At 38.0% G+C, this 21,439-nt stretch overlaps 1 protein-coding gene across 4 annotated transcripts in view; it reads right to left on the minus strand.

Annotated features, from left to right (window-relative positions):
• The window catches only part of CSMD3 (CUB and Sushi multiple domains 3), a 1,311,906-nt gene that overhangs the window by 792,689 nt on the left and 497,778 nt on the right, over positions 1-21,439 (minus strand). For 2 of the 4 annotated variants that reach the window (XM_090040523.1, XM_090040522.1), the window contains exon 7: positions 6,337-6,648. The exons of the other annotated variants lie outside the window; for them this stretch is intronic. In XM_090040523.1, the coding sequence (XP_089896649.1) occupies positions 6,337-6,648 (312 nt within the window). The remainder of the gene's footprint in view (positions 1-6,336; positions 6,649-21,439) is intronic. 4 annotated transcript variants of the gene reach the window in all.

Raw genomic sequence — 21,439 nt, forward strand, 5'->3', positions numbered from 1 at the left:
TTTACAAAACCAGAGTAGTGCAATGTGACATTAATGAAAATGAGAATCAGTCCCAATCATATTTATCATTGACAGGACATTCAGACAACACAATGATGCAATAAAATTGTAATGCAAATATAGACGTCACTTATATCGGTAACACCCATTGTCATGTCTCCTTCATTCCTTTCTCCTGCTTCCACCTCAAAAACTTTTTCTTTATGCAACCATTTGAGCATGAAATGGTCCATTCAACCTGGTCCAATAACCCCCTTCTCCACATTTAAATCCTTCATAAAGTTCTTACATTTGGTATGTCATCACAAATTAATTAATTAATTCAGGCTGCTTTTGTCCAAGTCTCCCCAATGAAACACAGAGGTGTAAACATACATTCAACAGAAGCCAAGAAACCATTTTATGTCATGTGATCCTTGCCCTTCTCTTTATTTGTTAAATTGGGTCACATCTACAATAAATACCTCTTTCTTCAGCATGTTATCATAGAGAAGTAGGGCTGGAATGGACCTCCAGATGTCATCTAGTCCAACCCCCAACATATGCTATATGCATGTTTAAATTTCACAGTCCCATCAGTGTGATGGCTTATAGCATGCAAAATTAAACATACATGTGAGTCTTTGCAAGATTTTGGATTTTAACAGAATTTCCATTCTGTGGTTTTGTCTCCCAATTTATAGTATGCACTTTCTACTGAACTTGGCGACAGTGCTACGTGTGCATCCAGTTTAAGGCAGTATAAAATGAAACACGAGACATAAAATAGCAAATGTGCCAGGTATGGCATGGCAGGACTTGTGTTTCTTTGAATTATGGATCAGATCCCATCTGGTCATAATTTTAACGTGTGCAAGTGGCCCTAGTCACAATAAAAAACGAGATGTGCTTGTATCAAAATCAAATAAGAAGCCAAGTGTTCTGAAATCAATTCCACTTTCACTGAAACCAAAGGAAAAGGTCCTTGATCTCCATGGTTCACAATCAGGTTCTCTAAGAGACTCTGTAAGAGACTCTAACATACATAATTTTAAAGACTATTCATGGACTGGGAAAGTACCAAAGCAACAATTTGAAATCACTCTTGAATACTGCATGTCACAGGCATCAATGATAAAATGCAGTCTTATAAAAATGATGCATCAACAATCGTTAAGAAATTATAGAAACATCTGCCTATGTCCTTAGACCAACAGCGCTACACCCAACACCCCAGATAACACTGAGTACATTCTTACATCTATGGATGCTATTTTGAGGGTGGGGGTGAGGAGGGGAGGGGGACAAAGAACCATAGGAAATCTTTTACAAATGGAATTTATGACCAGTATCTAAAGCAGTGTAGGTTGCAGCTGTGTTGGTCTAAGGACATAGGCAGACACAGTTCTTTGGGTAAACCCAATATCTTTTATTAGCCCAATTCAAAAATTCTTCTTAGCAAGCTTTTGGGTTTAAATACCCTTCAGCAGGCTGAGGACTCATCTACAGTTGTGTGTCCTTCCTCAATGGAATTCATCTTGGAGCACACACAAATTGTAGATGCCTCCTCAGCCTGATGAAGGGTATTTAAACCTGAAAGCTTGCTAAGAAGAATTTTTTCAACTATTTGAGTTGGTTTAATAAAAGATATCATATTTACCCAAAGAACCTTTTTGCCTATGACTACATTCTAATCATTTAATTAAATTACTTACAGGGAGTAGGAATAAATTAGATAAATTAATTAAATCTGATTCCTCGGCACCTGAGGAAAACAAAATATTTAAGATACTGTATTGTTTTATCCTTAAGAAGCTCTACTGAGCATTACAGGTCCATTTTTCTAAGCCCAACTTCATTATTCCGCAGGCATGTAGGATTGTTGGGGACCTCCTGAATTAGTCCATTCCCCTGTTAACACTGACTCCCAAATCATGCATTTATTTTCATTAACTGATCAAGCTCCATTACAAAATAGTTAGGGTTATTTGCTCTATCTACTCCTAAAGGAAGGTTTTTCTAGAACCCTACTGCTCTAACGGATAGAAACCCTCTTTTAAATTTCCAGCCTATTTTTTTTTCTGACAGCCACTTCATACCTATTTGTTCTTACCTTGCCTACCTTGCCTTTCAGATGAAACACATTGTTTTCTGTCACTTATGTTTATCCCTTTAATGTATTCCTAGATTGTTTTCTTGGTTTTCTTGGTTAAACAAGCAAACCTCTTTCAATCTTCTCTCATTAAATAGATTCTATATTTTCCTGATCGTGCTTGTATTTTTTCTATTAACTTGTTCTACTCTGAGTTCACCTTCCTACAGAAGTTATTTTAGGAGGTTGTGGAATTTCCATCATCAGAGGTTAAGATCAGGTTAGACAACATTGGTTATAAATGATGTAGGTAAATAAATTCTGCCTCAGGATGGGTTAGATGTTCTCTTGAGATCTCTTCTATCATTCTGGAAAATGGGGGACCAGAATTGTACATTATGCTCCAGATAACACCTCATTAGTGCCTCATATGATGATAGCAATGCTTTTCTATCTTTGATCATAATACCCCACCTGATATATCCTATGATTACATTTGCTCTTTTCATACCTGCATCACACTGATGACCACCAATCATTCTGTGATTGACACCTAGGTCTTTATCCACTTCTGGAATTTCTAACTGATGAGTTCCCAGGTTTACAGCAGACGTTCTCACTATTAACTCCCAAGTACATGACCTTGCCACATATACTATTGAATTTAATTCCATTTCTATTACTCTAGTCTTCAAGGTCATCCAATTCTTCCTGAATGATATCCCACCCCTCTTCTGTATTGATGATAACCTCCCAAATTTGTGCTGTCATCAAATTTCATTAGCACTTTTTGTACCAAATGCATTAATGAAATTATTTAATAAGATCCCAACAACTAACTCTTGGAGAATCTAAGTACTTTCCCTTTCAGAAAGACACATTTTTATCTCTCCTTGAGCTTCCCCATGCCTTAAACAATTCTTGCACTAATCTTCCATTTCTACAGTTTAACAAATGTTTCCTTATATGCGATAGTGTCAAATACTTTACTGAATCCCAGATAGATTATACCTACTGAACGTCCTCTTGTGGAAAAGTTAGTTATATATATAAGGAAAAACAAAACAACCCCTGCCCCCCCCATATTCTAACAATATTGTTACAGATTTAGGTCCTGATCTGAAAATCCTTTATCATATGAACAAAGCTCTTGAAGACCATGATAAACCCCTTTTACTCTACCTAGCATTCAGTATCAATGACAGACTAAAGCCAAAAATTAACTGTCTTGAAAGGTTTGATCCTACTATTGTCAATAGCAAAGTTCTCATTGACTTTAGCTCTGAAGGATTATCTTTAAAATGTATTGTTTTTGAGTACTACCAATTGCATAAACACCAGACTATATGTAACTCACAACAATGCCTTAATGGAAGAAAGGTGTAAAGTAGATAAATTCTATTTGATCATTAACTACCGGGAAATGTTCTTCCTGGCAGCCCCTCTTATTTAAACAACAGATGGTCATGATCCCAGTATTGATGTCAGGCCAGAGGCAGGGAAATGTACTTTGCAGTTTACAGGAGTATATAATCAGAGTTTGAAATACCCATTCTGAGAACAAGTATTTATGTTTTACTTTACTAATTGTGTATCACTGATGCATAGGTTTTTGAATCAGGAACATGTTTTTTTCATTTGAATTACCTCCAATAATAGAAAATATTACCATTTACTGCAGAGGCACTAACTTTGGTTAACGTCTGTCAAACAAGAATGAGGTATCAAAGGAAAATCACACCACTTCATTGACAGGCTCTTTCTAAGCAATTTCATGTGAAGGAAGAATTACAATGAAGGACTATGGGAGTAGCCCATTTAGTCCCATATCCTCTGGCTACTATCAAATATCAGAGTGGAAGGTACAGGATACTCCATAGGGAACGATTATAGAATAACTTGCCCATCTAATACCGTTGGCTTGTGACAAAAAGCATGAAGGTTTACTTCCCTACTTTCCCTCAAAAGTTTTTGGTTATATCATTGAGATAAGCAAAAGAATGCTATTGTTTATTCAATCATGATGGATCTGACATGTCTATGCTCTGCATGTGTCTGTTAACAAATCAGCATTAAACTGATATGTGAACACAATATATATGTCCAGCCTCTATCACTAAACAACATAAACATGTAATGAACTATACTGCCTGTTTTGTAAGAAGTCATCAGCCAAAGAGAAAAACCTAGAAAATTTAACGAATATGCTGATACATTATCATGATTTTCTTCAGGTATGTATTGAAATGTTATATACTAATATGTTAGAAAAGCATGCCAGAGGAACCAAGACCCTTTAACAATGGCTAAGAAGCAAAAGACTGCCAACCCCTAACTGAACCTCTTTGCACATAAAAAAAAAAGTTTTGGTTATTTAGTAAATGCTTTAGGGCAGTGACCAATTTTATCTGTACGTGCCCAGTACAGTGGGGGCCCAATCCTAAAAAGAGCTATTTGTCATTGCTTTAAATTAAATGATGTAAGTACATATTTTATTATCTAAACAGAGAGATGGTACTTAGCTTATCTGTTTCAAAATTGGTTTTAGATAAGTTTCAGAGGCTTTTAACACAGTAAGATAATATAATGCATAATTTAAATGCTCTTTAAAGAAGTGATAGCTCAAAGTAAAGGTTGGAGAAGGAAAGACAGTGAAAGAGATGCAGGAAGGACATTGTATCATGTAGTGATTACATACAGTGGGTAAAGTGAATTGCATATATATGATAAGATAACTTCAGAATTGCTATGCTTAACATTTGTTACAGCAAATACTTCTGTAAATAATAGACTGATCAGCCTCTTGTATACTGTTTCTTGATTTGATTAACCATGACGCTCTTTTTCACCCTTTCTTTTTTGGCCAATGATGTTTTCAAGTAAATTTGTACATAGCCACTGTGGCTAATTCTACTCATTCACACCAGGGAATACCCTGAAATTACTTCAGCTTCATGCCCATGTAAATACGAGTGAATGGACTGTGGCTGTCTGTATTTAACAATTAACTTTATGTTATAATTTAATTTACAAGGAAAACCCATTCCTCACATTTTATCAAATACTCTAATCATGAGTATAGAATGTCTTTCAGTATTGGAGGGCTAGAACCACAGGTGGTGTAGATACATTTAGTATTACTGAAACAACTGCAGCTACTTTAGTTTATACTAACTGAGCATTTGACCCTGTGCGTTGTGGTAGGATCATAGTCGATTTCAGGCTAGAAATTCCTCAGCAAAATATCAACTATTTAACCACATTGATACAAATTATTTGGTATACACATTGAGTTGTTCTGTAAGCACATGGGAGATAATATAGCATTCTTGCCTACATTCATATGTGAAATTACAGATCACCACATTATATATATTATATATATAGATCTGTAATATATATTTAGCATAAAATTGACCAGATCCTACCAGGAACTTAGCAGGAAATAATAAAATAATACACATTTATTCTTTATTTGTACATCTCTTCATATGTCGAGGGAATTAAATTAGATTCATTTCCTAATCTATTCTTTCAAGCACTGTCTTGGGTACCTTTTAACTAGACAAATTGTTTTGTTTATACTCCAACTACTACTCATTCTCAGTGGTTCCCTACATAAAATAAGTCATCCAGGTATAGGGGGATGTTAGATTTGATCTGTTATTAGCATTTGACATCCTTTGCTTCATTTATTAACATTTTTTGGCAGAGAGAAAACATAGATATTTAAACCAAGCCAAACTAATATTATTATTATATGAATATATGGGTAGGTCTGATATCATCAGGGATATTTTTTGGAGACCACAGCTCCTTGTAATGTATAGTTTTGATGTCAAGACTGGTCATATTTCAACAATATACAGTACTAGTGTTCAATTTAATTTCTTTCTCATTTTTTTCTAAACCTTATCTGCTTTCACTTCAACTATGGTAAATCATGAGATACAATAAATAAAATAAAATTAAAGTAAGTGAGAATTGGATCAATTCCTATATTTTTCTATCTACTTTTCCTTTCTATAAATGAACTGTCTCTTATATCAATTATTATTTACATTTTATTTTCCTTTTGTCTGCCCACTAGGTCCCAAAGTACACACTTTCCTTTCTTCAGTCTTAATTTGATTTCATTTCTATATTTCAGTTTCTACTACCTGACCCACTTTAACTGTTTGATTCTATAACTGACCTTTCACCATTACTTTGTCTGAAATATCTGTCTGCAACTAAATGGGCACAAGTAAAATAACATCCAATACCTCTATGAGTAACAACTGCAAGTTCTTTAGTTCTTTCTATCTGCTCAGCATTTCTTGGTCGTCGTCCTGTACTTTGTATGTCTGCTTGAGGAAGGGAGAGCGCTTCATGGGAAGTGGTGGGCTCCAGAATCGATATTCTGATATTCGTAGCTTGCACTCGCTGCTCTTCGGAAAGTCTATGGTTGGTGCCATCAGTAACACTGGATACAGTAACATCAGCAGATGTTCTAGCAACAGTAATAGCACCAGTAGAAGCCGCAATACGCTCCTCTAACTCACCAGTGGAGGCAGTTTTGTTCAAAGTGGAAGAACCTGTGGGACACACAGTAGCACTGGATGCTAACTTTTTCTTTTGAACTGTGTTTTTCTGATCAGTTTATCAGATTAAATTTCCCTCTGTTCAGCATAGTAAGGACAACTGACATGGAGACAGGCAAATCAATAGTACTTTATTTAAAAAAATGCAAGAAATGAGAACATTTTAAAGCATCAGTGAACAAGTTATACTTTATTGAATATTACACATGTTGCATTTTAGTTTTAAATTATTTGCAAAAACTAAAATATTGCACTGCTTTGTTTAATCGTTCAGCAGCAGGTCATTCTGTCACCCCTACCAATGCACATCTAAAGAAAACATGCTTAGGAAAAAAGGTATAACCATAGCTATAAGATTAAAGGGGGACCCAGGGAAAGAACAACGATGAATTGCTCTCCCAACAGTGACTTGCCACACTGACCGGTGAGCCTTACAAGTCAGCACATAAAAGCAGTGGCAGACCTCAAGTCCTACTCCAGTGGCTGGAGAATTGACAAACCTCTCTCAAAAAGTATGTTTAGAAAACTACATAGTCCATGGTTTTCAATGCTTGAGCAAGGACAGAAAAGAATTTTGACTACTAACAGGTAAGTAAGAACAGAAGGATAGTAGAAAGGCACACATTTTGACAGAAGAATCTTCTTGGATAACCAGCTCCTTTTGGAACTTTGGCCATGTTGAACCTTCAGTGGGTGTGCTGCATATTCTCTAGGGCTGTGGTCACTGATTTGATTCAGCAGAGATTCAGCCCAATTCAGTGGCTGAATCTCTGAAAAGAATCGGAAGACCCTTTAATTCGTCTAAATCAAATTGGAACCCTCCGAATCAATTTGGAGAGAGTCAGAAAGAGTTGATGATTCGGACATAGACACAGCTTTAAATGTTTTTATCTACATACCTCAAGGTACCAGGTGGCTCATGAATGTTGAAATGGTGGGGTGGATGGAGCATCCCATGGGAGCATGGAGGGAATGGAGGGATCCCCAGTGTGCTCAACAGCTGACCCAGAATTGGAGCAGAAGCATTTCTGGTCCACTTTCGGGTCTGCTGGGGAGTGTGTGGGGGACCTCCCCCCAGCTCAACGACTGGCATTTCCTGGGTCTGGGGAGGCACCCGGGTTCACCCTGTGGCAGACTGCTGAGCCAGGGAGGTGCTGGGGGTGGGGAGGGCACATGCACTTGGTGGCAGACCTGGAAGTGGACCAGAAGCACTTCTGGTCCATTTCTGGATTCACCACCAAGCATGTAGGGCCCCCTCTCCCCATGTTCCTGTGGGATGCTCCATCCACCCCACCATTGAAGCATTCAATAAACACACCTGGTACCTTGAGGTATGTAGAAAAAACATTTAAAGCTGTGTCTATGGCCAAATCGTGATTCTCCAAATCAGCATTGAATCATGAGATTCGGATTCAGCCAAATCAAATCTGGACAGTGATCCAAATCAATAAATTGAATAATTGCCCCCAATTCACGGTGAATCTGAATCAAATATGGACCATTTCACACACCCCTAATATTCTCCCTCCTACCCTCTCTGCTCTCAGGTCTTAGAAAAAGACCACAACAGTATAATTTGGGGAGAAAACAGCAATAATCTCCCCCCACACCAGTTCAAACAACTATTACTACAAAACCTAGTTAATTAAACAATCCATTGGGCACATCTACATGTTCATTAATGTGCCATGATTACTGCACATTCAGTTTAGTACTAGTTTAATACCTGTAATAACATGTATTAACTGTATATGCAGTAACTGGTGCCACTGCTCACTAGCACCAGCGCATGGTTTTTTTGTGATGCTAGTATGCAGTAGACTAATTCTACTGCACACTAGCACAGCTTTTGCCATGATGCACTAATGCACAGTAGAATTACTCTACTGCTGATTTAGCATTGTGTGTAGATGTTCCCACTGTGTAGCAGTTGAGGAGAGTTGATGTACTTAAAAGAAAAGAAAAGAAACGAATCAAAATTTCAAATTGCAAAATGGCTTAATTATGTGAGTTGCAAGCACTTACTTTTATCTTCCTTGCACTCTTTCCTTTCCCTTTCTATCCTTTTTGTCCTTGACCCTCTCTTGTTTATAAATCTGTGCCAAGATGCAACAAGGCCAAGGACTATCAATTGCAAAACTTCTCAAGGTAAGGTAAAACCTGCATGTTTGTAGAAGATCGAGCATAATAGGGTCCCAGTCTTGATTGGGACTACTGAATGTTGAATACAATGCTAATGCATTACAACATTAAAATAATCAATGTTAGTGTAATGTGAACTGTAGATCTGTAGTCTTGATCACTGGACACAATTTCAGAGTTAAAATAAAAGAACCCAAGCATACAGATTAGTTGGCTGTAACAGGAGCTTGCCATGCTTGTTACTTTAAGAAGGGAAAAGGCTCTGAAAGGAGTTGAGTCAGCAGTCAGGGGAAACCTGACCAAAAAGGAGTGGGGCTTAACTGGAAGATAAGACCAGGGCCAGAGCTGGGGCAGGCAGTCTCACCCTGGCTGCTGACATGAAATAAACTCCTGAGCAAGTGGAAGACAGAGGGAGACTCTGCACTCCCAGGGGTTAAGAGAAGGTTTAAGGCTGATATAGTGGTGGTTTAGGGATTGAGACAAGGTGGGGTGGTGGTCTCAACAGGCCTGGGACAGGGCAGACACAGGAGCCAGAGAGGGATCAGTCCTAGAAGCAGGGCAGGGCAGACTGAACGGTAACATCTGTGAGGCATGGGCATGCTGTAAGGTGCAATTGGAGCCATGTGATTAGCTTTTAAGGTGCAGAGTAGTCACACCTGAATAACAACATGGGATCAGTTTCCTGGGCAGCCTCCCTTTCCAAGGTGTGGCAGGAAACATAAAGGGGAGCAAGCCTGAGAAGCGAGGGGAGAGAAGGGGATGAGTGGTCACCAGGTGGTATCACTGGGACTAGTGTCCGCTACACATTGGCTTCGCAATCAGGGAAAAGGAGATTTCCAAATATCTTTTCTACTAACAACACTTGACCCTTTATTTTCAGTGTCTAGCTATCTTCCCATTAAGTAGACTTTGAGAATCTTACCTGTGTATGTAATTTAGATGTATTGTATAGCGTGTAGAGAAAAACAGAAGTATTCTTTTTTTCCCAACAGTTTAAAGAGGAAAGACTCACACAGTATAAAACAGAGTAAGAACAGCAGAATGGAATACAGCTGTATATAGCACCTTTCATATTTAAGACAGACCAAATCTATTTCAGTGTAATTGAATTTGCTACTTTGTAGGCAAATGGAATAGGCTTTGTGTATATGCTTAAGAACTTTAAGTTGCTGATATGAAATTCTCTTTTATTTGCAAAGAAAATGATGGAAAGAAATAGTAGGTATTCTGCTTTTCCCACTGAAAAAAATCATGGTGACAGAATGTTACATTTCGTGTGGACAGTAACTATAGTTGCTATATATGTGCTAAGCATTATGATTACTATGGACCAAAGGGACTTTAACTTAACATCTGTTCAAAGCTACAGATCTTCTAAATATGCATCAGCAATTCACCCTGAAGTCTGAGTGACCTTGATAGCATTTAATAAGACTGCAGGTTTATGTGTGAAAATTAGATCCATAACCTTCTTTAGATGAAAGGTGAGAACAATACAAGAAGTGTCATGTAGACACCAATATAAATACAAATAAGACTTAGGTTTCCCTATATATTATTAATTGCAGGAAGTAGTAGAAGGAAGAAGTCACAATTATGAAAAAGTCTGCATCCTTACACTAGTAATAATATAACAGAATTAATAAATTGTTGTGAAGATTAAAATATTTAAAAGCCACAAAACAGCCTCTCTCTCCATAATTATGGTTTTGAACATTGTAGTGATTTTTTTTAATAATAATGAGCCCAAGGTAGATTAAGTATATAGCTGCTAACCAAAACTTCAAAATATTATTAAATAGTAGTTTCCCCACATAGATATTACCTATAGAAGAAGAGACTATCATCTCTTATCATCAATATCTAGTTTAAATAAAAACTTTCACTGACAAAATACTGCTTAAATCTTCAATAGATTGTACATTGAAAACAGCAAAATCATCCTACAAAAAAATGCCTTCAAGCAAAACCCCCCGAACTTGTTATGCAGCCACATCATTTCACCTCACAATAATGGACGAATGGAGAAGATCAGCAAAAATAAATGGAGCGTGGTCTGAAATAATGGAGACAACATCAAGAAAAACCTGAAGTTCTGTTCATGTAGCCCTACAAAAACAATTTAAGTTACTTCAGAGAACAGTTACTATTCTTCCACTTCTCTCAATGCCATTTACTGTCAATCTGAAAAAAAAAAGAAGCTGGTGTAGTAGTGTCAATGTTTCACTGGGGTCTAAGGAAAATCAGGGCCATCTGAAAATTGCTCAGTGCATGGACATAACAGCACACTTCAAATTTTCAAATAATAAACAATCTTGCTTTAGGCTCTGCCATAACTGTAATCGTACAATGTTCTTTCTAACACATTTCATTTTCTCATCATGGGTTATCGCATGACTTCATAGCATAATAGATCACTCTTTCCCACTACAATTCCACTCACTCAGCCAGAAGGTCTTTCTACTCCTAGGCACAGCCAGGGAGATGCTTGGAATCTGGCAAATAATTTCTTACACTTATTGATATGATGTAATTTTAGTTTTAATACTAAACAGCTGCTTCTGCTGAGGAAAAAATATTTTGACAAGCCAAATAGTCACCAACACAATCACAAACACATCAGTTCACAAATTACAAAATGGCAGGCTTGGAAGCCTAAAGAATAGTCAATATGTTGGATACAAAAGGAAAAAATGGTTCTAATACTAAAAATGGAGTTACTTCCTGTGGCAGTTATAGGATACAGATACAGAACAACCCTATACTGCATGGAACAATCTAGCCAATCAGTCAGATATACAGCAAATTTAATCTGGTTTTGAAATTAGTTATTCAGAGGACATACACGTTTCTCAGTAGGAAGAAGTGTAAGAATGATGGATAATGCATAGTGGAATATATTGTACAGGGTCTAATATAAAGGACTTACTTCCCTATATGCATACACTTATGTAGTTACATAATACTTTCCTTCCACTGAAGTCCAGGCAAGTTTTGGACTGTTACATAGTGCAGTGGGAATGAGAACTAACTGATGGGCCACAGAAAACAGGTCATCATATATGAACTTGGGGAACTGCATGAGAGCTAGAATCATACAGTAGTAGAGCAAATGACTGCTGAGATAAAAGCCTAAGTGTATACAACAAATCACTTTGGTATATGACCTACAGATGGACATATATATCTTACAGTCTTGTGACACATATGAGTTGCTCAAATGTTGATTGGTGTTATTGCTAGCTCAAGTCTGAAGCAATCACACCTTAAAGCTAAAAATCTTCTTTGACTGTCTCCAACCTGCACAGCTGTGACTTGCTTGGTGAGCAGGGGCTAGACTAGGAGCTTTAGCTGTGAGTTGTCACTAAAGACCTGGTGAGCCATTAGTCTTCTATTCCTGCTCTAGGTGGGGGTGTGAGAGAAAGAGGTTGCGTGGGGGGAGGGGGCAAGAACATGAAGCTGGGAGACAGATAGTTAATGGGATGGAGGTGGGTAATGAAGTGGTAGACAGGAAATGGAGATGGGGACTGGGTGGTGACAAGAAGGAAGTCAGTCACTGAAAGAGAAAAAGTAAGAAAAGACAAGTTTGAAAGAAAGAAATAAATTTAAAAAGTTCTCATGTTTTAATGAACTGGGATAGGGATTGGCGTGAGGGTTGCTGGCCATGCTTCCCAGGGTGGCTGGAAGTGGTGAGGACAGGCACTTTTCAGGGAGCTATTGCCCCTGTCCCTGCCCCTGGAAGGAAGCCCCAGCTCATGGGGACTCAATCTGTCCCCCTCCTTTGTCTCCCCCCTCTCCCCTTGTACCTGGCTAGCTTGCATGTGCTCTGTAGGCTGTTTGCATGGTGTTGCATCATGAGTGGGGAGTCATAGCCCCAGGGGCAGGAGGGGGAGTTGGCTTGGTGCCAGAAGTACCCCATAGGCAGTATCATTCAGAGGATGGAAAGTTTGTCCATATAGAACAGGAGGGCAGGGGAGGGGACACTGTATCCTGGATGCTGGAGGACTGCAACTTGGGTGCTCATCTGTGGGGAGTGGCCACACATTAATGAAAAACAAACTAGGTAACATTGACCAGAGACAGATCTGCCCTGGAGTGGCGTAATTTTAAGCCACCTAAAGTGTGCTTAAACTAGTTTCAGGTGTCAATGCATGGGCAGTTAAGAGCTCCACGAACCACCTAAAGTAATTTGCAACAAGGCCCTAAAGTGCTAACTGTGGAAAACTTATTAAAACTTTTTAAAAAGTCTCCTGTTATTCCTTATGGCAGATATTTTGCTTGGTATCTTTGGCATATTTTATGAAAATGTGTGGTGTGCTTAAAAAAACAGTAAGTTATTAACATTTATTTCAAATCCATGCATGCCTGGAAAATCACTTGAATTCAGAGCTTCATTTTTTTTGGATGTTGATATACACAAAGAAACTAGCATCTTTGGCCACAGGCAGATTGTAGTCCAAGACAAGATATTCAAAAGGTGAAGGAAAATGTTTTAAGTATTCGTTTTCTTTAGTGACAGATAATTTTAATAACTTAAACAGTGGTATTTTCGTAAGAGTTCTAAAACAACTTAAGACCAACATAATTGTCCACTAATAAAAAAATATTATGTCATGATAGTAAGGTACTATGCAAGAAGGATAAGACTAGCCCATTTTGGTGGGGGGGGGGAAAGAAAAAAATACAGTGCTGGAAGTACTAGATTAGTGGTCCTTATTTCAATACTGAGACAAAGGAAAAAACACTGGTACTTGAGTTAACCTATAAAGATGGATGTATTTCTCTGAACAAGCCCCATTGTGCTGATTTGAGGGTGCAAAGCTACTGGATTTTTCCTGTAGTGGTTTTCCTGATGAGAAAAAGTCTCCAGCCAGTATAGCATCCTAATCAATCCTTCATTCTTCTAGGATCAATGTGTTTTATCAATGACTTGGATGCGAGGGTGAAGAGCTAACTGGTCAAGTCCACGAATGACACTAAGTTATGGGGAAGGGTGGTCACACTTGAAGATAGGCTGCAGATACAGGTGGAGCTAGACAGGCTATTGAGTTGGGTGGATTGAACAACATTGAATCAAATGAAGTTCAATGTTGAGAAATGTAAAGTTCTCCATCTGGGGACAAAAATCCCCCTGCACACCTACAAGCTTGGCAATGCCAAACTGACCAGCACCATGAATGAAACGGACCTGGGTTAATAATAGACTACAGTATAAATATGAGCCAGCAGTGTGACGCCATAGCCAACTGGGCAAATAATACCCTGGCATGCATCGATCGATGCATCGCCAGCAAAACCATGGAAGTAATTCTTCCACTCTACTCCAAACTGGTGGGACTTCAGCTGGAGTACTGTGTCCAATACTAGGCACTGCACTTCAACAAGAATGTGGTAAAGCTCGAGGGAGTTCAGAGAAGGGCCACCCATATGATGAAAGGCTTGCATGGCAAGCCATACAAGGAAAGGCTGAGGGACCTGGGACTCTTCAGCCTGAAAAAGAGAAGGCTGAGAGGGGACTTGGTTGTGGCTTATCACTAGATCAAGGTATACATCAAGGACTTGGTGAACATAACCAGGAGTAATGGCCATAAATTCCTGGAACATTTCAGGCTCAACATTCGCATATTTCAGGCTCAACATTAGAAAAAAACTTCTTCACAGTCAGGGTGTCCACTCTGTGGAATAAGCTCCCTCCAGAGGTGGTGCAATCACCTACCCTGGAAATCTTCAAGAGGAAACTGGGCGGTCACCTTGCTGGGGTCACCTGACCCCAGTTGTCTTTCCTACCTGGTGCAGGGGGCTGAACCTGATGATCTTCTGAGGTCCCTTCCAGCCCCACAATCTATGAAAAATCTAAGAATCTGTGAAGTTTTCCATTCACAAGAACACCATAGTTTTCCTCAGAATTCTTATGTTTTCTTCAAAATCTGCTAGGGACAGCATAAAACCATCCTCACCATCAGGTAGCACAATTGTGTCTCCCAGTTTCACTTGGGGTGCCTTGAGATCCTTTCAGGGGTGCCCTGAATTGTCACACTTATTGCCATTATTAGATGGGTAAACGTGATACACAAGATAAACCCAGAGATTTCAAACAGAAATCCAAAATGTTAAAATCATTCTGATCTATTGTGGTTTTTCTGAGTTCTTTATAACAGAAGAATGCTCTGTTATTTTTCTGTAGACAAAAATCAATTGAAGACTAAGGCTTGACATTTTCCAAGGTGGACTTTGGCTCTAGTGAGGGATGCCTGAAGTCTAAAAGTGTTGAGAATTACTGTGTTAGATATTTAAGTATGAATACTAAATTAGACCCATTTTTTTTCAATGGGACTACTTACAGTGCATATTTACACACTTGTTTAAGTCTTGCAGAAATAATGCCCAGATATATAATTTAGCAATGATTCAATTGTGCATGGTAATATATTCACATTTTTTTCCAGGGGCTCTTTAGTTTTGTGTAGTGGATGGACTGGGAATTATTACTTTGAACTTCCCAGCAAACAAATTATTCACTGAAACAACTACTTCAATATTAATATTGCAGATTATCTCTACAAAATTAATTTTATATTTGCAAGTATTAACATTCACAGTAGAAACCCGATTACATTAATCAAATCAGGGGGAAAAAGATACTGTGCAAATGGTGTGTCCCACCACAGTAGCTTATATTTTGATTACTAAATGTCCATAAAGGAATTGTAAACAAGGAAGTACTCACCAAAAATATTTGACAAATAAAGATTTTTTTTAAATGCTTCTTTTTATTTTTAGATAATTCATGAAAAAGTCACTTTCATCTTTTTTTTTATTTTTACAAAATATTTTCCAAGTGTTAATTAAGTACTGCTAATTAGTTGGACTCACACACTGATTATAAAGGACTAGGATCCTATAAAAACAGATAATTCATGTATTACACAAGGGAAACATTGAGATTAAAAGGAAAAAAAAAACTTTTGGGCAAACCTGTAACAACTTTTTTCACATCTCAACAATGGAAGAGTGAGCAAGAAATTATCAGATTGTTTACAAAACAATTCATACAACATTACATTATATGAATGGATGGCAAGTACAAGGTAAGTGAAAACTGGTTGGATGATAGTATTATGGAGAAGGATCTAGGAGTCTTGGGAAATCACAAACTTGATGCATATCTGCAGTATGATGTAGCCACAAAAATGGTAAACATGTTTTGGCCTGCATTAATAGAAGCACTGTCAAGCACTAACTTTGTAGCTTGTCAGCTATTTTAATTTGAATTTATTGCATGGTTAACCACCTCATTATGCAATATATGCAATGTGTGACAGGCATTAGGTGCAAGACATGAAAGCAGACAGTGCCTCTTTCCTTGGCGATGGTTAGACCTCATTTAGAATATTATGTAGAGTTTTTAGCTTCACGTTTTAAAAAGGATGTAGAGATGTTAGTGAGCATCCAGAAGTGAGTGACAAAAAAGTGGAGGTGGAAGACAATCTGTATGAGGAAAAGTTTAAAGAAACAGCCATATTCAGCTTGTGGAAAAGGCGATTAAGAGGGGATATGGTAGCAGTTTTAAAGTTCCTGGAGGTCTGCTTTAAAGAAGATTGCCAACACCTTTTCTCTCTTGATGCAGAGAGCAGGATGTGGACCAGTGGTTTGAATTTGCAGCAAAGTAGGATTAAACTGCATATTGGGAAAAAACTTCTTCACTGCAGGCACATCTACATGTGTTGCTACAGTGACATTGTTACTGTACCATGATTTAGTACTTCCTAAATACTAAAGTATTAAATCATGGTGCAGTAACAGCCCATACTGCACCATATGTATGGTGCATGGGTATTTTTAGCAGCTACTTTGCTGTAGTGACACCCTATACCGGGGGAGTGTATTGCTACAGCAAAGTAGCTACTGGTCATGTGTAGACATCCATGGATACTACCTCTCCATAGTGCATTGCTATGGTGACGTAGCTTCATGTGTAGATGCGCTGTGCTAGTACAATGAGGCAGTGGAATCGACTGTGTGAGAAGTAGTGGAATCTCCATCACTGGAGGTATTCAAGAAAAGCCTGGAAAACCACTGCTCAGGGATGATCTAGGAGCAGTTATGCCTATACTATGGGTATTTCCCATACTTCTGGGCTTTGCTCATTGCCACATAAGGACAGTAAGGAATTCTTTACCCACCTGTTGCTACACATCAGGGATTTTGTTTGACTGTTTGTTTCCTTAAAAACATTGGTGTTGGTTGGAGTCAAGGCTGGGGACTTTCACTGGTGCTACCAATGTTCCTTCTGGGACTAAAACTTGAGTGCCCCTCTACTCCGAGTCAGACCATTCACCACATTTGGGGTGAGGAAGGAACTTTACTTCATGGTCAGATTGGCACAGACTGAACAGGTTTTTTACTTTCCTCTGTAGGATGGGGTGTAGTCCTCTTTCTTGGATCTCTCAAATATATTTTTAACAACCCTTGCAAAAGCTGGATACAGGCCACTGCTGTCCTCTTGCTTCACTTGGCACAATTTAGGATGCTATGCCTTGTAGCTTTGTGAAAGGGTTGATTTTATAGTTTTAGTTGTGGGTTAGAGAAGGATTTCCAAGACATATTTTGGACAGGAATGATCCTCTCTCAGGCAAGTCTGGATAACCTCTGAACATCCCTTCCAACTCCACTTTTCTATGAACCTACAAGAAAAAAAATGACTGGAGTACACACTTGTCCTACAATTGGATGATCTATTCCACAAGATATACCATGAAGTGCAACCTAGAAATCACTTCAAACTGGGGACATGCAACTCAAAGGAGATGTTCAGCACCTCTCTGACTCAGGCCCATTAGTTATTACACTCCTTGTGATCCCCATAGATTAAGATAAATAGATTACTTTAATGAAACTAAAGTATTTTGTGCTCATCCTGTTCCTCTTCAGATGAGTGTTAAAGAAGTCACTGTAGAGGCTTTTTTGTTTATTTGTTTGTTTTTTACTGACTTAATTAAGACAACATCTATTTTTTCCAGTGTAATAGTAGAATGTCCTGGACTGACACAAATACATATATATGGCTAGTCTTAAGCAGCAATATATATATATATATGTATATACACACACACACACATTTTTTTTTTATATATATATGTATATATATATATAGATGCACCTGCAGTGAACCTGTTTTTTCCCAATATGCAGTCTAATCCAACTTTGCTGCAACTTCAAACCACTAGTCCACATTCTACTCTCTGCATCAAGAGAGAAAAGGTGTTTTCACTGACAATGAGTATGTTCTCAATGACAAATATATAAATACACACACACACACACACACACACACACACATTGAGTAGTAGTCTTGATACTCATTGCCATTATCTAATGTTGACTCCTAGTAAAATATCTCAATAAAGCATAAAGTTGTAGACCCACTTGGGAACACAGACTCATAAGGCTGGAAGGAGCCTCTGAGCAAGTCCAGTCCACTGTATTTGTTTGCAGCCATTTACCAAGAGATTCCTAAAGAGACAGGCACTTCAAGAGCTTACACACAACTAGAAGGTACAAAAACTATGTTTGGCAAAACCTAGAGCACTCTTCAATATGTTCTGGGTAAAAGCCAGAGAGACAAGGGTCATACCAGTTTCTTGCCATTACAGTGACAGAGAATGAGGTAATAGATTAAAGAATTTTGAATTTGTTGTCAAACTTTAAATGTGGTCCTGCTACTACTGTTGTTCTTCTTGTTTTTCCATATAAAGTTGGATTTGTTCTAATATTTGTCCTAATTATAATATTTCTTATCTCCAGTTTCTTTTTGTTTAAGTAACAAAAAGGGAGGTGTCTGAGAGGCTTAACTTGTGGCATGCCTGCCAAAAATGTTGCCCCTTCCCCTTTCCCCCCCACTGATATAGGGATTTGAGCAACTCTATCTTTGAATGGAGAACAAGCACAGGAAATTTTATCCTACAGTCTGATTCATTGCTAAGGTAAATTTGGAAAAATATTGTGGAAATGTATGTGAATCTTTCAAACAACTGTAACTTCTCATAAGATGAGACTGACATGATATCATTTGTACTTCCAAGTTTAGGGGCAGTATAGCTGGGAGGAATGAACACAGAGATAGAAGTCAGAATATCCTTCCAGTCTATCAACTTGGGCACATCACTTTTTCTGAGTGCCCACATTCTTCATCTGTAAAATAAGCATATACTTACTCACTTATTTCACATGGTGCTGGATAGTTTAATTTGTTACCATTAAGTAATTGCTCTAAGCAGGTAAATGGCTACATGAATGCTAGATATAGTTATTGTTAGTTTATTCTTAAAGAAATTAAGTTTATTCTTGCTCACTGTTTATGTGTCTTTCATTTTCAGAAAACTGAGGATGTGCAGGGGCCCTCATCCATGTTGTCTTTAGGCTACAGCATAAGGCCTTGTTAAGGGTCATTTCAAATTTTAGTTGTAATTTCAGGTGGCATTTACTTAATGAGGACCTATTTCTGCATCACTCTAAGTCAGAGTGTGGTAGTCAAGAGCCCTTTACCTCTACAGCATCTTCTGAGATAATTGTCCCCAATGTAAACACAGTTACAGAAAGATATTATGGCTTAATATTGCAGGGCAATTTTCTGCCAGATCTTGTCTACAGTTTTGACTTTCATGACTTTCCAGGTTTGCAAAACTGTTTCAGATCAATTACCTGAATTTAACTCCATTTGGCCAGATTTCACTTTCTCTTTAACTTTGAATTTGCTGAATTGAAGGCAACTCAAAAGCTGATATGAAGTAATATAAGTTATTTTTACAGTTATGACTGCCAGGTCTATTCCTGAAAGTTAAAATGGACATTTACATTTTTCTTCCATTTGAGAGTCCAAATTCAGATTAAAAAAATAATATTTTGCCTGTTAAGTCTCCCCAGACATAAACTACATACAGGGCACGTCTACACAAGATGTTCACTGCTTAATTAACTTCTGCAGTAGATGTCTCTGTGTCTACACGTGTCCCTATTAGGGTGCACAAAACTAATAAATTCAGGAGCAGGCTAGTACTTGTACTTACAAATACTAGACTGCTCCAGAGTTTCTTTGTACACAGCAGCACACATGTAGATGCTGCCCAGTTGGCTTGAGCATGAGGGTGCTTCAGTGAGGGGGCTGCCTGCTGGCTAGCACTGTGCCGAAGCACCCTCGTGCCCCAACCAGCCCCTTCGCAGAACATTAAGCCTGGCAAGAGCAGCCCCAGAAGCAACAAACTCCAGAGTTTATTTGTGCATGTCAACTGAACATGTTGACACACCCAAGAGCAAGAATGTTAAGTCTCTAGTTATTTACGAATCATTTCTCACAAACTTAATACAAAAAGAATCATGGATATTTTAAAATGCAACTAATTTTGTCTAAGCTAACACTCCCACCACAAAAAAGACAGTTTTAAATGTTCAGTATTCTTTAAACACCTGCTTTTCCCACAAAATATTCTTAGGTAAGGTGAAATCTTTTTCTTTTATTAAGAAAAGACAGGCTTTCCAGGGGGAGAAGTGTTTGCTACTTTACATTAGTATGTTAGTATCATATTGGGCTTGACTGATACTTAGGCTCCATCTACACATTACACTTAAAACATGATTAACCATCTAATTGTGCCTTAAATGGTCACTCAGCCACATGTTCAATCAACTAATGGTGTGATAAAAAGAGGAATACGCTACAAAGTTATTCCACAAAATAGGTGCAATAATTTTGTAGCTGCTTCCTATCCAGCCATTAACTGAACATGTGGCCAAGGGCTTAGAATAGAGTAAAATTCCCAGAGTCAATTCTATAACTCACTGTACTTCCTTTCTGCATCCCAGCAAACATAATGGACAATACACAAATTCTATAAACTTTTTTGAGAAAATAATTTAATTGTAATTGTAACCTATGTTTTCCCGAATCTTCATATCCAAAGTCAACAATATAGCAAAAGCAAATGATTTTAATGAGTGAGGTCTGTATACAAATTCAGTTCCAGTGACTGTTTCATTTCCAAATTTTCCTTCTTGCACACATAAGAATACAGTGGTTATTAATTTTATATGGAAATAGTTCAATCACAGATCACTTCTTACTAACCTCTTTAATAACATGTTGACATTAGGAAGTCAATATTGAATTTGTTCCAAATGAAGAAATGAACCTAATCTTATGACAAAATAAATATATTATTTGTAAGAAGAAACAAAACTGTGCTATTTAAACTTAAGCCAATGAGGGCATACAGTTTTGTGATATACCCAGACCTGGATGCAGTCAGAGGCACCTTTAAGACAAACTCCTGAGGGGTGTCCTTCAGCCCCAATTCCCTCTCTGCCATTTGCTGCTTGACTACTAAGAATGGGCTGAGATATGCCAAGGGGCCAGTGTGCCTCACCCAGGTCTTGTCAGCTCTTACAAAGACCTTTTTTACCATGCTTGTGCATCATGTGCTTAGAAATTAGGGATCCGCCCTTTCATAGAAGAGACCTGCCTGTTAAGACAAATGCTCTGAAATCACACCAACCACTGATAAGAAGTGAGTTATAAAGAATAGAAAAATAACTCTTACAAAACCAAGCATAATCTTAAGAAATTAATAATCGTATGTTGACATACAGA

Source organism: Crocodylus siamensis, chromosome 3, assembly GCF_052110815.1.
Source record: "Crocodylus siamensis isolate JL-2025a chromosome 3, ASM5211081v1, whole genome shotgun sequence".
Classification (NCBI taxonomy): Eukaryota; Metazoa; Chordata; order Crocodylia; family Crocodylidae; genus Crocodylus; species Crocodylus siamensis.